Consider the following 17,401-nt stretch of genomic DNA (forward strand, 5'->3'; position numbering starts at 1 on the left):
CTTATATGTGATGAGTTCATAACTCGTTATTTTTCATTTATTGTTCATTTTTATTTGAGCACCATGAGAGTCTTACCTCAGTTAACAAATCCCAAGTATCCCAATTCACCCAGGACCAGCCTGTTGTTCCATAATACTGGATGTTGCTGCCATCTATTGGGGAAAAGTATTTACTAAATAGTATATACTAAATACTATTAGACAGTGTTTTTACCTTAACCCTTAGAAGTGACTATTTTTGTTATTTGAAAAATTTTTAAACACTTAAGACCTTTTAGAGGGCAAGTGACTATTTGTAGTCACTTTTAAAAAAAATCTTAAATATTAGAAATTAATATCACATCAATTTTTAAATTATTAATCATTATTATTTTTTCATATTAATATTTTTTATCATAAACAAATACGTTTTTAAATTATTACAATCTCAATAAAACTGAATGAATGAAAACAAAAATCCACACCGGTTACAGCCCCACTAAAGTTTTTGTCCCTAACCCCCACCCACCCCCCCGCCGCCCACCCATCGTGTCTCATTGATGGCGAAAGACGGGAAATCTTGGTGTGAATGCTCATTTTGTGAGTGCCATGGGCGGCGGTAGAATACAATCCAAGTCAAAATGGATTGGACGTCCACTGCCGTCAATAGCAGCCAAAGATTTAAATGAGTGTTCTGTTAGGGTAAAACAAAACACATACTTTTTGCTTGAAGGGGTTGTTTTGGTAATAAACAAATGTATAAGAAGTTTTGGGTTGATTAAAGTTCAACATTTGCTCTAAACCTGTAACGAGTAAGTACATCAAGTTAAGAAATACCGGCGTACTTGATGATTTAACCAAGATTCAGTTACACTTTTTTGCACGCATCCAACTTTGACTATCTTGCTGTGGAAAAACTGTGATGAAATACCCAAACATTACACTTTGCTAACATAATGCACAAAACAAGACGAGCTACATGTAAATATTTTTGATGATGGTGATACAAGAATGCTTGTAACTGTAACATTTTAACTAGCATTTAGCCACACTGTTAGCTCTTAAAATATGCCTACAACTAGGTATTTTTCTTTTAACATTTCATTTGTCATATCACTTAAACCAACTCTTAAAAATTCATTTGTGTGAGTTTTTGAGAGGCCGGTAGGAGGCGCTCGTCGGTCTCCAGACCGACTAACCGGGTGTGAGACTGTGAGTCTTTCACTTTCACTCTTTCCTCTGCTTATGTCAAACAATACAAAGTTTTCTTGTCATCCCTCGTCTGTATCAGGTTAGTAACTATTGCTGTACTGTACTATAAAAATATGTCGTCTGACTTAAAAACTGCTATTTGAAAGTTCTGACGTGTAACTGAGTTCATTTAACATAATTTTGCATTGTGTTCATAGGCTATCAAAAGTGAAAGAATGAAAACGCATTTCTCATGGTGCTCTTATTTACCAAGAAGAGACGCCATGACTGTTACCGGAATTATTTTGTGTGGATTCTTTACTACCTACGTGTGCGGTAAGATGTTTGTATCAGTCACCAATTCAAACTTGAAAGATTTTGGCTAGCATGAATGAATGGAAACCAATCTTAACTTTCTATCACTGTGAGAGAAAGACAACACCTAGTATAAATGACCTTCCAGGTGTAGACAATGAGGGAAATTAGCTTTTGTAGTTCACTGGCCTCTAGTATCCAAACCAACGCATCAGATATTGATCCCATTAATCACGAAAAAGAACAATTTGCTTGAATAACATGAATAACATTTATTTATTTTTTCTGTTAGATTTAATGAAACGTGCAGCAAAACGGTGCAAAAACGTGAATCTAGTGCAAATATATGATGTACAAACAAGAACCAGCGGAGTGCTGTCATCCCACACAGATTTTGAGTCCATTGGTCACATGACCAGGGAGTTTTTGCACTAAAATGATGTTGACAATATATTAGGGCTGTCAAACGATTAAATTTTTTAATCCAGTTAATCACAGCTTTAAAATTGATTAATCACAATTCAAACCATCTCTAAAATATGCCATATTTTTCTGTAAATTATTGTTGGAATGGAAAGATAAGACGAGATGTATATATACATTCAACATATTGTACATAAGTACTGTATTTGTTTTTTATAACAATAAATCCACAAGATGGCATTAACATTATTAACATTCTTTCTGTGAAAGGGATCAACGGATAGAAAGACTTGTAATTCTTAAAAGATAAATGTGAGTTTGTATATTGTGACTAAATATTGCCATCTAGTGTATTTGTTGAGCTAAACGAAATGTTTGAATAGAGTTTGACCATAGTCTCAGTATTATTTTGCATAGCTATTTTGATTGGGAATGCCAGTTCTCTTTGCATTGATTGCTTTTCTGTTTGTGAACATTATTTTTATGGAGAGATAGGAATATTATTTTTGTTGTGCTTTCAGTAAATGATACTGTAGCGACTTAACTGTTCTGCCCAAATGCATGATGGCAAGTTGGGCAACCATGACTGTTAGTGGTGGCTGCAAATGGTATATCTTCTCTGCGCTGTGTTCAATACAGGGTGTGAAGAAAAAGCTCATCTCCTGTCATTCTCCCCCACGTCGCTCGCCACAGTAGTTATAATTGTTGTGGAAGAGAAGCCAAAGTTTTTCCAATAAATAGCATGGCCCCAATGAATGCCTGTGTCCACTCCACTCGCTTGTCTCTGCCTCTTAGCTCTCAATATACGTTAAACGGCGCCATTGTAGTCTGTTTGCGGCAATGTGTGAGTGGCGCATGCGTTAAATGCGTTAAATATTTTAACGTAATTAATTTAAAAAATAATTACCACCAGTTAACGCGATAAATTTGACAGACCTAATAAATATAAATATATATGTTTTTTTTTTTTTTTTTGGATAACATTTGTGTGTAACAAACTGGTGTGTAGTGTCAGCATTTACCTGTTTTCAACTTCACGGCGTGGGAACACAAATAACACAACTATAATGACCACTTACACATATTTTAACGTTTTCGGGAAATAAACACGTGTAGGGCTGTCCCAAACGACTAATTTTCTCCCGATTAGTCAGCCGACTATTTTTACGATTAGTCGACTAATCTAATAATTAAAAAAATATATATATATATATATTTTTTTTTTTGTTTTGTTTTGTTTTTTTTTTTTGTTTGTTTGTTTGTTTGTTTACTAATTTAGCAATGAAATTTTTGTTGACGCTTATCAATTCACAAAAAAACATACTGGAACACTTAAATTATTTATTAAAGTATAAATAAACACGTAAATAACAATAATAAATCACAAATAAACAATGAGTTCAAATGCTGATAGAATTAACTAGTGTAGCATCCCGATTGAAAAGATGGTCTCTTAAACTGATAGTTTACAACTTTTATTCCATCCTTGATATAATCACACCGTAAGAGCTACGGTGCACACAAATAAAACAACACAATTAGAAATTAACGAAAACTTTTTACCTTTTTCCTTTTAAACCTTATTTATATATCAATGAATTGCCTATATGAATTGCCTTTACCTTAATTTATTACCTTATCATTGACAATCTCTCCCTTGAGTGCAATCACTGTATATACTGTTTATATTTATGACCTTTTAACCTTATATAATTTTCTATACCATAACATGAAATAAACCTTTCAGTTACCATTAAGAACAATACTAACAGCACTTCACTTATAGGCCCAATGTCAATGAAACATTATTATTTAGTAAGGCGACAGCACCCTCTGGTGTACAAAAAAAAAAAAAAAAAAAAATTACAAACGGTGACGGCGCTTGAGGTGTTAATTCACGGCCGACGTGCCGCCAAGCTTGGCATTGAAGAGACAGGACAGAAGAGTGTACCCTCCTTTGTTTCTTTGAAATAAGTCAATGTTTTGGACACTCTGGTGCGCTTTTTTGGCTTTGTGCCGCTTTCCCCGATTGCATACAGAGCATCCGACATTCTGAACTTTCCGCGCGTATATTTTTTTAACCCTTCATTAACCGTCGACGGGATGTTGTGCTCGTCGACGGATTTACGTCATCGATGACGTCGACTATGTCGACTAGTCGGGACAGCTCTAAACACGTGCCTGGGTGAAGCTTTCATGTCTTCTCCGTACTGCCCTTTGGAAGTCTCGCCCGGCTTGGCTGTCGTGGCAACAATTTAGAAGTCAAAGGGAGGACTAAAGCCCCTTTCATACATACCTGAACTCTGGTTAAAAAATATGAGAAAGCAATTTCATGGGTCGACTGACACGGACATTTACCGGGTCGCGTCCTAGTATAATGTCTGGGACTTACACGGGATGCTGCATGTGTGAAAGCATGCGTTTAATTCCCGGGTCAAAGCGCGAAGGCTGATGACATAAATATCCTGGTGGGTTGATCATCATTTCTTTTTTTCGCAGTAAGACGAAAAGTGGTAAACAAACATAGCAATTATCAACATGGCAAACTGGATATAGCTAAATTAAACTGGAAACATGAAGAAATTAAATTGCTACTGGATCGTACAGCCGATGTGTGGTTTATTTTGGTGCAGATGTTACGCTCCGCAACTGCGGAAACAAGGTTGAACCTCAAAGCAGACAGCAACTGAGGGATGCGTTTAAATACAAGCAAAAATACATGCGATCGCAGAAAAGGGGGAGTAGTAAAATGGGTCTGTCGACAGTAGGTCGACAGGGATATAATAATACTAACCTAAGCGGTAGGCAGAAACTGATAAGACAACAAAACAAATACACTCAAATACCAGCACAATGTAGGGGATTTCAAAACAAGGGTGTCAGACAAACAAGCTAGCAAATGCACGAGATTTGAGAGTACGAGGTGCAGAATGGCGACCAGCAAGTTAATATCTCAGCACCCTTCTCTTGGATCTCCTGGGCGTAAATACAGTCTTAATGAGCTTGAATTGGCTGCAGGTGCGACATCAGGAACACTTCCACAACTGGCTCTGTAACAAAACACAATCTGACCAAAAAAGAAGTAATGTCCGGGTTATGAAAATCTCGCCAGCCGCCCTCCCCACACAGAGAGCAGTGAGTCGCCAACACGGGACAAGTCTGTAAAAGTCTAACCCGGGTTATTCCTCTGACATTTCTCCATGTCTGAACGCCATGATGCGGTTAAATCCAGCATCACTTTACGCAGGAATTTACCGGGATATACGTCTGAAAGGGGCTTAAAGCAGTTATGGCTGATCTGCACACCTCACAGTAAACCTTGTTTTTTTGTCTCATCGTAGCTGAGCCTGTTCCAGCGGTCTCGCCATTGGGTTTAAACTTTCTCTCGCTTTTCTTTTCATATTGGATTTCACTTTCCCTCAACTCCTCCAGTGACTTTCGCTTCCTTAAGTGGTCGTTTTTTTCCCAGTGCTTGGCAAGGTGCTGGGGGTTTCAGAAACATGTCGCCTTGTAGTATAACGTTCATGTGTTGGTGGGTACTGAGATACTGACAATCAATTAGCAGCAGTAATCAGGTTGCGTGCGTTCATGTGCGAGCAAGCGAGCAAACGAAGTGTGTTTACGCCCCATTGAGAGCAACGGCTGCTGCAGAGACTTTATAGCGTAACATCATCAAAACACCGAACCACTGGGAATTAATGTGAAGTAAGATTTTTTTTTCACCCGATCTTCTAAAAATGTTTTAATACATTTTTGTGTTTCTTTTGACGGTGTCATTGTACTATTGTACATTGTATTATTTTGTTGCTTTGTGCCCTTGAAACAAAAAAAAGATCTTAAAAATTCAATCATTTTTACCCGATTCCAAGCTTCTAAAAATGACATGTCCCGGTCTGTTTTCCGAGCATGTGATTGGATCGGGGACATCCTTAGTATTGAGTATTGTTTTGCCTATAGATAGTGACATTAAAATTTTAGGATCCTGACAACAGTACGACTGTGTATAAGTAGTGTTCCCGATTGGCTCACCATGTCAGTCTAAATATCTGTCATCTCTTCGTGCAGCATCTGAGGTTGCAGATGTGGTTTTGTCCTGTGAGTTCATGGAAGACTCAATCGAGCCGCAAGCGAACTCTGCCTTCACCAGAATTCCTGCAACTCTCATCTTGAGGGAAGTCTTCATTGGTCCAGATGAATCCCTTGAATCGCTCACTCCATTTGTCCCGCCGCCCAACCCAGATCTTCGTGCCATTATATTAGAATCCAAAGGTTCTTCTTCACTGTTGCCACCAAACAAACTGAATTCAAGTCTTAACTGTCCCTCCATCTGTTTTAGCATCATCATTCGAGATTCCCAACGCAAACGTTCTCCTCCATGCGGACTGCAACGAACAGGAAGTGTTGTGTGAAATTAGCAGGTACGCCCCCAACGGCTTAAGGGAAAGGTCCGGATCGGACCATTTCCTGGTGTCCCTCGATGTGAAAGGTGGGGATTTCGGCGCTTTGTTGATACTGCGTGCTGTTTCGCCGGTGGACGGACAGTTGGGCCTGACACACAACGAATTGGGCTTGCCTCTCAGCAACACCGGAACACTGCTGACTGAGGGTAAAATACAATCTGCCTACAATCCATAAACAATTTAGTACACAAGTAGTGATGCACGATAATGCATTTTTCAACCGATACCGATAACCGATAATTTCCTCCTCATTCCAAACGATAACCGATAATGTCAAGCCGATAATTCTATTAAAAGATTTATGTAAAATTTTAAAGTATACACAAAAGAAAATATTACTGTGCAAAAATATAATTTATTGCTCTTTTTTTTCAACATAAAGTATGAACAAGTCGTCAATTCAAACATCTGAATAATGACAGATTGTCTGACATTGTGTAATGGTAAACCTTTGGCAACAATTACAGAGTAAATACCTAAGTTACACAAAAATGCGTTTAAAAGTAAGCCATTCCTAACATATATAACATTAATCCGCTGCAAAACACACCTCCTTAAAACTAGTCAGTTTTAAGTGTAAATCTATTGGCAATAAGTGAAATTATCTGCGATCGCTTCAAGTGTATTTCAGATTTCTTGGAAGAAAAATAGCTAGCTGAAAATAATCTTAACAGCCTTGTTTTAAGCAATACATTATTATACTTAATCCTAAAAAAAAAAAAAAACGAAGAAGGAAAGATTTTGAATAATATTTGTGGCTACAGAATATTGATTTAAGAATTTGATTATCTACTGTGACTGTAATTGAGCAGACAAATAAGTTAAATAATTTGAAAAGTGATTGCTAATGTTATATGCTTTGTTGCACACTGTGAAAATGATCACCTCAAAAGAGCGAGATGTCATGTACCCAATCTGCAGCGCTTTGTTTACATTTGCGGCTTTCACGACATTTGCGTTACAGCAGCTAAACTGCTACACGGCAGTACTATTTGGACGGAGTTGGAGCTCGCATCCGCGTGCGTGTTGTTTTGTGCCTGAGTTTTATTAAGCCGAAAATAAAGGCAGCGTTACAAAGTCATCTGACCGCTCGTCATTTCACATTCTGAATGCATTATTGACTGGCTGACTTCGTTTTCTCCATGTTTAAATGATCTTATAACCACTGTGCCGTCATGATAAGCTTGCTTACCGGACATCACTTTTTCATGAAGAATGGTGGTCGTATAAACTGCATTATTTCTTTTATCCAGGGCTTTGGTTCTCGGGTCATTAAGGTAAAAAAACAACAACATGTGTCTCGTCTTGGCGGCGGCGGCGGCAGCTACATTCGTACCAGATAATCCGCCCGCCCTGGCCGGTTCACCGCGGCGTATTCGGGTCCTGGCTCTGCTCGCACGCCGTGGGGGAACGCCGGAGGTCCAGAGGCCGGGGAACCGGGCTCGGCCCGCCCCGCCTATGGCGAGGCGGCGGCGGCCTGCCAGACTGGCCAGAGCGGCGGGCTCCGTCGGAAGACGGCTGCTTGCCGACTATCGGTCTCCAGTAGTGCCGGTGTTTAGCCTTAGATGCGGATTTACCACCCGCCTTGGGCTGCATTCCCAAACAGCCCGACTCTGTATCGTCACAAGCCCTGTAGTTTAACTTAGTGTTTACAATAGCTTTAGCATTCCTGCTAGCAGCAGCCTCGTATTTGTTCCAAAATTCTTTATGATGCATTTTTAAATGGCTGCTGGGTTAGTGGTTTTGAATGAGGACGCGTTCTTTCTGCCTCGTGGAACTTATACGGTACATGTTTCGCAGATGGCGAGAGCGTCGTTTTTTTAGTAACAGCCGCCATAATATTCAACTACTTCTTGTCTTGTAACTCCGCCTCCTCAACCCCTCCTCCCTCAGGGTCTTCAGAGAGGGGAGGGGTTGAGGAGGCGGTGTGCTGAATTCTTTGGTTGCGCACATTTGGAGGCAAAATCAAGTATATAATTATCGGACTGCATTATCGGTTGAATTTTTTTATTATCTGGATTATCTGTGTGACGTCATAATTGCCATTATCGGCCGATAATTATCGGTGACCGATATTATCGTGTATCTTTATATACAAGCCAACTGTCCCATTTTTATTGCCCGCAGCGAATTATGAAAATATTAAATATTGCCCGCACGAGAAGCTTCAGTTCAGCCTACATTCTGTTGCTTTTTTCAGCTTCAACATTAGATAGAGCTAGTCACTTAAGTGCCGTGGTACCTCGACATACAATCCTTTCAACATCCGATGTAAAATTTGACTTGTCATTTGTCGCAACATAGGACGACATGCTCGGAATTCGACGATTTACAACAGCATCGCAGTTTCATTGTTTTCCCGCAAGACAGCTGTACGGCGGATTTTCTTGTGAGAGAAATTAACGTGGGTTAATGCTGGTGGTAAAAAAAGGTGACGCTTACCATTGAAATTAAAGATTAAATATGTCTACGATCTCAACCAGTCTTCATAAGTTAAGGTTGCAATTATTATTATTGTAACATATTGTAACAAAAGTCGGCGGCTTCGTCAGGTTTTTAATCATTTATTTCAGAACTTGTGCAACGCAACATGGCTGCTGTCCGCTGTAGCCATCGCTAACAACAACAGAACATGAAAAGTAAAAGTTAAAACTCTTCTGCACCTCTCTCATTGCCTGGCACGGCCAGACTGTTCTCCCTGTATTTTTCAAACACTGAGAGAAAAGTCTGGGAACCAGCCCATTAACGGCCTCTCGAGCAGGTACAAAATCAATCGACAAATCAGATTCGTTTATTTGCGTGACGTGTTCTTAACGAGCAACGTCACTCTTGCGCGTCGGAAGTCGTCTCCACAACACACAGATGGTGAACAGGAGAGCCGAGAATATGTTCCAATCCAAGGCAAAATCAGTTTTAAATTACCAAAAACACATCGACACGAGTCATTGACAACAGTCTGTCTCGCGCTAGCCATGTTGAATAAACTCCGCTCTCCGCTTATGTTTCCTTTCGCGCGCAAGTCCCTCGTCCTGCCCTAGGCGTTTTACTAACGTCACGTCTGCCCGTCGCTGATTGGTCCACTCCGCTGTCTGTTTGCTGTGGCTTGCTCCACCCTGGAAATTGTATCCGCCGAATGGTGGCCAGACTCAGTAGCTGGAACAGCGGTGAGTCTGGTGTACCAGGCAACCTCTATCACTCTTGTCTGTCGTCGTCTGTGCTGTTCAGGAACAGCATGCAAGACACAACTGCCACATTAGAGTCGGATTCGTTAGATTATTATTATTGTTATATCTTTATTGTTCGGATTTGCATTTGTTTGTTTTGCTATGTGTAATTGCTATTCGTAATCGTACCTGCATTATTTATAAAGGATTTAGCACCGGTTTTTGGGCTGTGGAACTAAATAATCTAATTATAATTATTCTTATGGGAAAATCCCGCTCGACATATGACCATTTCGACTTACGACCCAGGACTGGAAAGAATTAAATTCGTATGTAGAGGTACCACTGTAGTTCCTCTCCATTAGCTCAGGGGTCAAAAACTGACATGCTGAAATCAATAAAGGAAATCGTGTAGAATGTCAGTATTATTTTGTACACCAATTAATTTATGTATAAAAAAAACAATAATACAATGTGATAAATTGAGTTAAATTGCTTATATATAAATATTAGGGCTGCAGCTTATTTAAGTAAACGATTAATATATGAATTGGTTCAAACAATCGCGTAATCGGATTAGGAACATTTAATGCGTTGCAGAATAGATTTTAGGAGATGTAAAACACAGGCTTGCTCAGATTGCACTTTCAAAAGAGCATTAAATGCAAATACAATATAAAATTCCTGAATGTGTTTTTCCAAACTATGCAGAATTGCACTTTAATTTCACAAAAACAATAAATGCACTGAAAATAAAACACCTGATCTGTGATTTTTTTTTTTTTTTAACAAGTTACAATGCTCATCACAAATCGTTCATACACATATTCCCCACAAAAAAAAAAACGCTAAATATACCTCTAAACTAAAATTTCGAATGCATAAACAATCATATTAGCGCAAATAAAAACTTACAATCTTATGTTGGTCTTAACAGGGAGCAGTTGGATCCAGCCATGTTAGATGAGTGATGTCATATTCATTGTTGCCACTAGAGGGCAGTGCATCCACCCAAATCAATACATCTAAATGTGAACACTTTCAAAACAAAATCATTACAAAGCCACTCTAACTAAACGAATCCTCGAAGCAGCAAAATTTGATTCGAGCTTTTTTCTAATCGAATTACTCCAGTTAATCGATTAATCATTGCAGCACTAATACTTAATAGGGGCATCCCTAAATTTGAACACACTTGATGTCGTGGAAGTTGACTTTTAAAGATGCCTCTGTCTAATAGCTGTTGTCATTTCAGTCAATTTTCTAGTGTTTTCCACCCTCAAATCTCTATCTGCGCCTCTGAGAGGTGCCGGTCTCCTCACTTGTGGCTTCAAGCATAAGGACATGCCGCTTGATGAGGAAGTGCAAATCGAGTGGAGGCAACAGCATCGGGGACAAGGACAGAAAGTCATGGAGGTGATGGCGAAGTTAAACGATCTGGAAGGGAGCGCAGTGGGTAAGCCAGGCGTAAACACCGTCGACCGAAGACAAAAATGTCGTGTTGACGGTTGTGATATTTCCGGCTCGCCAGTGCATCACGTGAGCAGGGACTCAAGCATCGACACCACCCGAATTTTAAGTGAGGGGAACGCTTCTGTGACTCTGAACAACTTAAAGGTTACGGATGAGGGCTCCTACATCTGCGCCATCAATATTGGTTCTTTCTACGGTCAGCAGGTGGTCAATCTCAACGTGGTTCGTAAGTTTCACCCAAATATCAGCTCGAAAAAAGTTGTAATATTACGAGGGGAAAAAGCCGTAACATTACGAGATTAAAGTCGAAATATAGTACAAGAAAAAATGTAAGATTACGAGATTGAAGTCAGTATCCGAAGTGTCTGTTTCTTCTTCTTTTTGCAGAACCACCAAGTGTTTCACTCTCAGAGGAGAAGATAGTTTTAAAAGCAAATACCGAACAAACCCTCAGCTGCCATTGCAGTAAATACTATCCTCTGGATGCTCAGGCAAGTCTACAATTAGAAAATACAGCTATACCTTGACTTACGAGTTTTTACTTATTACTTGACCGTTTCTTTACACTTCGCTAAAATGTCTCGAAAATAGGTACCAAACCCCCGGCCCTGGGGCGAGATCCATCCCGCCAGAGTAAAACAAATGCATCAACTTTTTCATTAAAATAAAATTGGAAATCAAATTTATGTTGTCCTCAATGACAGATTGAGATCATTTTTCGAATTTTAATAAACTAAGAGATGATGAATAATTTTTTTTTTTTTTTTAATGTAAAATAATAATAAATTGTTTAATTAATCCAAAATTAAATGGATATTTTTAAACTTTTTCCCCTTTTTGTTTTTCAAATTAAAAATGTAAAACTATAATGAAAAAAAAAGAATATTTCTAAATAACGTTTTGATTAAAAATATGTGCATAAACATTAAAAAATGAATGAAAAAGTAAGTTAAGTAAATTTTAACTAATAAAAAGGATATTTACATTTTTCCTTTTTAAATTAAAAACAAAAAAATTAAAAAGAAAAATGAAAAGAATATTACCCCTTCTTTAATTTTTTTTCTTTTTTTTTTTTTTTTTTTTTTTTTTTTTTTTTTTTATTAAAAGCAATAGACAAATAAGAAAATGCTTGCAATAACAGGCCCTGTTTAGCTCCACAAAGTCTTTAAAGGAACCACGGATAGAAAGACTTGTAGTTCTTAAAAGATAGTTAGTATGAGTTAAAATAATTTGATATTTGAAAATCCTTCTTGACGTTTTTGTTTTTATGCAATTTATAAAATTGGTTTAACTAGTAGGTCACCATTGTTGTTGACGTCGCAGGGCGCTGATGTCACTTGACTACGCTGCCGGGCTTCCAGAGTATTACAAGTGACATAAACATGTCATCTGTTTAGCCCTTTCAATTTGAACCCAAGAGGAACGTTAATGAGCAGGCCAGCACTGTCAATATTTCACAAAATGAACAGGAAAGAACGGATGCCACGAGACGAGAGTAGGACTAATCTGGTGTTCTTCCAAAGTGTGCTGCACCTGCAAAATGTCCTACAAGAGGCGAATTTGACACCCAAAGTACTACCGTGCGCTTTCAGCTTGTTTTATTTAGATGTATACAGGCAGAACATACTAAAGATGCTTTAAGAAAATACTTAAACGTAATATCAAATAAGAGTGGTTTTATATACGCCATGTGACTAATGTGGTCAACAGATCAAAAATCTGCTTTCAAGCTACTACAAGAAAACACAATGCTTAAAAGTATGAGAGGGAAACACACAAATATTTTGAAGCAATAATAAGGTAATAAAAGACTCAAGCAAGCAAGCAGGCAAGCAACGAAGGGATCGAGAATGCAAACTGTCAAATGGCAGCAAGTCAATATCTCGGCAACCTGCCTAGGATCGGTTTAAAGGCACTGCTGATGAGCTGGAATTGGATGCAGGTATGACATCAGGAACTCATCCCAATGCTCTGTAAAAAGCCAATCTGACCAGCAGCGGAATGTGACAAAATCATGCCAGTTGTCATACTAGCTTCGCTTGCTGGCAAGCACAGCTATAGACCCTACTCACATGACGTCACAACCACGCCTCCGCGCCATATTGCCCGTCAACTCATCATGTTGACACATTACCGCTACGTAAATTCCTCCTATTATGCCGTGTTTTTCTGCTCGTTAACATTAATCAAAATGGTGAAGGCGTGTGTGGCGGTTGGTTGCAATAACAGAGAAGATTGACGGAGAGACTTGAAGTTTTACCGTATGCCAAGAGACCCGGAGAGGAGAGCGAGATGGACTGCTGCAATTCGACGACAAAACGATTACCACAGATTATGTAGTAGTCGTTTTATATCTGGTAAGATGCATTTAATATATATTTAGAGGGTTTTGGGCTGACAACCACAATTAAGATCATTGCGAGGCTAATCGCCGACAACATAGTTTCAAATTCAAGATGCTTATTTCTTCCACCATCATTATATTTTGAATAATATATAGCTGGTACCAAGTGAAAGAAGCTGGCCTCGTCTACGGATCATCAGTTAAACAGGTGTGTCCAAATCTTTTGCAAAGGGGGCCAGATTTGGTGTGGTAAAAATGCGGGGGGCTTCCTTGGCTGATTTACATAGAACAATATATTTAAACAAATTTTAGCAAGCCCTTCTGTGTGTCACATTTGCTTTATTATTTTTTTTAATTCATAATTTCAACAGTCTCTTCTTTGTGGCGTTCTCTTTTGACACTCGGGCTCTTGCGGAATACTGCTGCTGTGAAATTAAACTAGCTTCAGGTTGCTATAATTTCTCGCTGCGTATCTTCCCTATAATGTCGTACATGTCAGCGTGTCTTGTTCGGTAATATCATTATCGCGTCACATTGAACTCTTTGAAAACAGCGCCTGTCTCTTTGCAAATGAGGCAGACACAGTTGTTGCATGTTTTATTGAAGAAATAGTCCAATATCCACCTATCCTTGAAGCGTCTGCCATCGCAGTCAACTTTTTTTTTTTTTGATTGTCGCCATTTTAGAAAATTGGAAGTAAAGGGTCACACGGGGTAATGTTGCTTAGAGTGCTGCTCTTAAAGTTTATCAAACTTTCGTGAGAATAGGCTAATTTTGTGTGGACAAGATAGTTGTAGATATCAGGGTAGCAGATGTCAGGCAGAGAGAGCGAAGACAGCGGGTCGAAAAGTATCGATTTAGGCATCAAATATGGATCTGGCGAATGGATAGACAGAAGGTTTTCCACATAACGCCTTTTATGCAACGCATCCAATGAGTTTACAGCGTCTGAAAGCACCGGGGCTTCCATGAATTGCACTATAAATAGCACGACAAATTGAAACTATTGAGAATACGGATAAACAATGACGGACAATATGGCGGCCGAATACAGCGACACGTCATTCTGTGACGTTGGTGAGTAGGGTCTATTCTCCCAGTCCAGGCCAAGTATGTTATCACCCCGAGCGTCCATTGCGCGCATAAACCTTGGTGCCCTCCATAGGTCAAAACCTGTATTAAATATTATAGAAATTTAAATCAATGGCAATATTTTATGTGTTTCTAATAACATATTTTAGTAAAAGAGAACAATTGTGGCTTATTAGCGCCTACAAGTCTTTAAGTTCCCTTTAAACGATTATTTGACTATCAAAATAGTTGTTGATTCATTTGATCGTTTTTCGATTAATTATGTCAGCCCAAGTTTGCAGATATAATATTCCTATAACGGGAATCAAAATTACAATGTGGTCGTCAAATATGAGTTTGAAAAAAAAAAAAAAAATCCAAACACCCACATCTGTGTCCTTTATGTTACTTCAGATGGAGTGGCTTTCACAATCGCCCACTGACGAGGAGCCCATCGTCTTCCCGCATCAAGGCTCACTATCCAGCCACCGGAAGCAAAGCGACGGCACTTACTCACTCTCATCCCACCTTGTTGTGCCTTCTGACCTCACCCCGGGAACACGAATCATCTGCAAGGTGTCCCACCCAGCCCTGGACTCGCCGGTTTCTGTCAGTCTGCTGGTGGAACAGCTAGAACCAGGTACAGACTCGGTCATCAAATGAGAGAAGGGTCCAGCTGCGGCCTGCAGTACAAACCAACTGTACCCCCTGCTTTCAACAACCAATCAGATCAAGCGTTCGTCATCCGTTAACAGCACCCCTTGCTTTCAACGACCCTAACCGTTATATAAGATTGAATACATGTGTGGATTATGTATTATTATTGTATGTATTATGTATTATTATACATGTAAAAGCTTTTTATTAAGAACCTGATTACCCACAATTCACTATAAATTTAACTAGTTATCCTTATAAATACCAAATTATTTATTTATCTAGCCCTAAACTTAGCTAGCCTTCCTTATAAATAGAAAATTATATATTCTTTTTGCCCTAAACTTAACTAGACCTTGCAATATTATGATTTATATAATCCCATCGAATTTTACTATATATCTGTAAAGCATTAAAATATCTAAATCAGTGGTTCTCAACCTTGCTAAAGGTACAGAACCCCTCAAGTTTCACATGTGGATTCACCGAACCCTTCAGAATTAGATAATAAAGCAATTTTTTTTCAAATTCAAAACATATATCAAAGCTAGCAAACTAATAATTTGGCAAATTCCCATTCAAAACACTTCTCATTTTGATAGCATGTTTTATAAACACAAAAAATTTGAGACCACGCTGCCCATTGGTCTATTGTATTCCCTCATACCAAGTGCGAGTCAATCTTCCACTGAGCAAACCAGTTTCTCTTCCCATCAGATTGAGGACTAGCAGTTAAAAGAAATTGAATAAACCTGTAAATTGTAAGCAAACCAGTCCAAAACCTGGGCTAAAAAGCCACTTTGCCTAGAATTAATCGGCATGCGAAATTAGGACTCTGCGTTTCTTTACCTTCACCGAACCCCTGGGGTTCGATTGAATCCAGTTCAAGAACCACTGATATATATCTAAATCAGGGGTCTCAAACCGGTCCTCAAAGGGCCGCAGTGGGTACTGGATTTCATTCCAACCAAACGAGAACAATCCCTTTTCACCAATCTGGAGTCTAACAAGTGTAATCAGTTAATTGCAGTCAGGTGCTGCTTACTTTAGCAGAAACCTCATTGGTTGAACTGTCTGTTTTGGATCTGTTGGAACAAAGACCAGGACCCACTGCGGCCCTTTGTGGAATCGGTTTGAGACCCCTGATCTAAATATATCAAGCTCTTGCTTTCAACGACCAATCAGATCAAGTTTTCGCCATCCGCCAACCATGTCCCCTGCTTGAGTACTGCACGCCGCAGCTGGACGTACTTGTCAAATGACAGTAAGCGTAAGGTGTTTTTTCCATAAATTGAGCAATGTTTGTAATTCTTTAGATGACTACCGGTGGATGTTGTCACTCCTGGGCATCACTGTTGTGTTCTTCTACCAACTCATGAAGTAGAAACACTTATTTTTTCACCTGGTTTCACTTAAAGTGGGTCATTTGCTGTATTTACTATAAAAGTGAGATATAATTTACTGTACACTGTAAGGTCGCTCTGTCTACAATCATCTATGTTATTTCTTACCAGTTACGTGTCATTGAGACCAAATCATTGCCCAACTTAGCACAATAGTGGGGATCATTGGGGTGTAAAAAATATTTTGGAACAATTTTGAATCTGAAAAAGACATCAGTTTCTCTTGTTCAAGTCACACATTTAAGCTAAGTTTATGATCTTTGGACTGTTTGTTTATTTCATCTACTTCAAAGCAAAAATACCCATTCATATGAACCAAAACATTTTTAATGTAGCCTCAGTTTGACCCTTTAATGCAAGAACTATATTTTCATTACATAGGACAGGTATTTCAAAACTGTGGCAGAGGGGCCGATTGTGGTCCGCAGGACAATGTATTTGGGCAACCATTTGACATCCAATTGTAATATTACTGTTACATGCATTTATTTTGCAATGGGCATTAGAAAAAAAATAAATATATAAGGTTAAGTAACACAATTGAAGGATCCATTTTTTGAGGAAAAAAAACAAAAACTTATTTAAATAGTAATAAATAAAGAATGAACAAACTCATAAAATATAAATTAAAAAATGAAATTTAAGAAAAATTAAATATTCAAAAAATAAATTAAAACTTTGTAGTAAATTGGGAAAAAAATAAAAATTGAGACACAAATTCTAATAAGTGTGGCCCATGTGTATTTTGCTCTGAGAATTTAATTTTTTTGCATTGTGACCTCATATAGCTTAAAGTGCCCATGACACCAAAAAGCATGTTTATTTCATACTTTCCGCGGTATTTTATGCTCCTGAATGAAACAGACCGCTTGGATGTGTGTGGAAGCGATCGTTATATTTATTCAGTTTTTTGAATCCCGC

General features: G+C 38.6%; 1 protein-coding gene across 1 annotated transcript; it reads left to right on the top strand.

Annotated features, from left to right (window-relative positions):
- Positions 1-977: 977 nt before the first annotated feature.
- tapbpl (TAP binding protein like) lies at positions 978-17,246 on the top strand. Its single transcript, XM_057834130.1, has 9 exons — positions 978-1,270; positions 1,389-1,506; positions 5,974-6,177; positions 6,245-6,514; positions 10,788-10,988; positions 11,064-11,231; positions 11,393-11,491; positions 14,830-15,060; positions 16,394-17,246. Exons 2-9 carry the CDS (start codon positions 1,407-1,409, stop codon positions 16,459-16,461), a joined length of 1,341 nt encoding a protein of 446 aa, XP_057690113.1. The 5' UTR covers positions 978-1,270; positions 1,389-1,406; the 3' UTR covers positions 16,462-17,246.
- Positions 17,247-17,401: the final 155 nt, after the last annotated feature.

This window comes from Corythoichthys intestinalis, chromosome 4, assembly GCF_030265065.1.
Source record: "Corythoichthys intestinalis isolate RoL2023-P3 chromosome 4, ASM3026506v1, whole genome shotgun sequence".
Lineage (NCBI taxonomy): Eukaryota > Metazoa > Chordata > Actinopteri > Syngnathiformes > Syngnathidae > Corythoichthys > Corythoichthys intestinalis.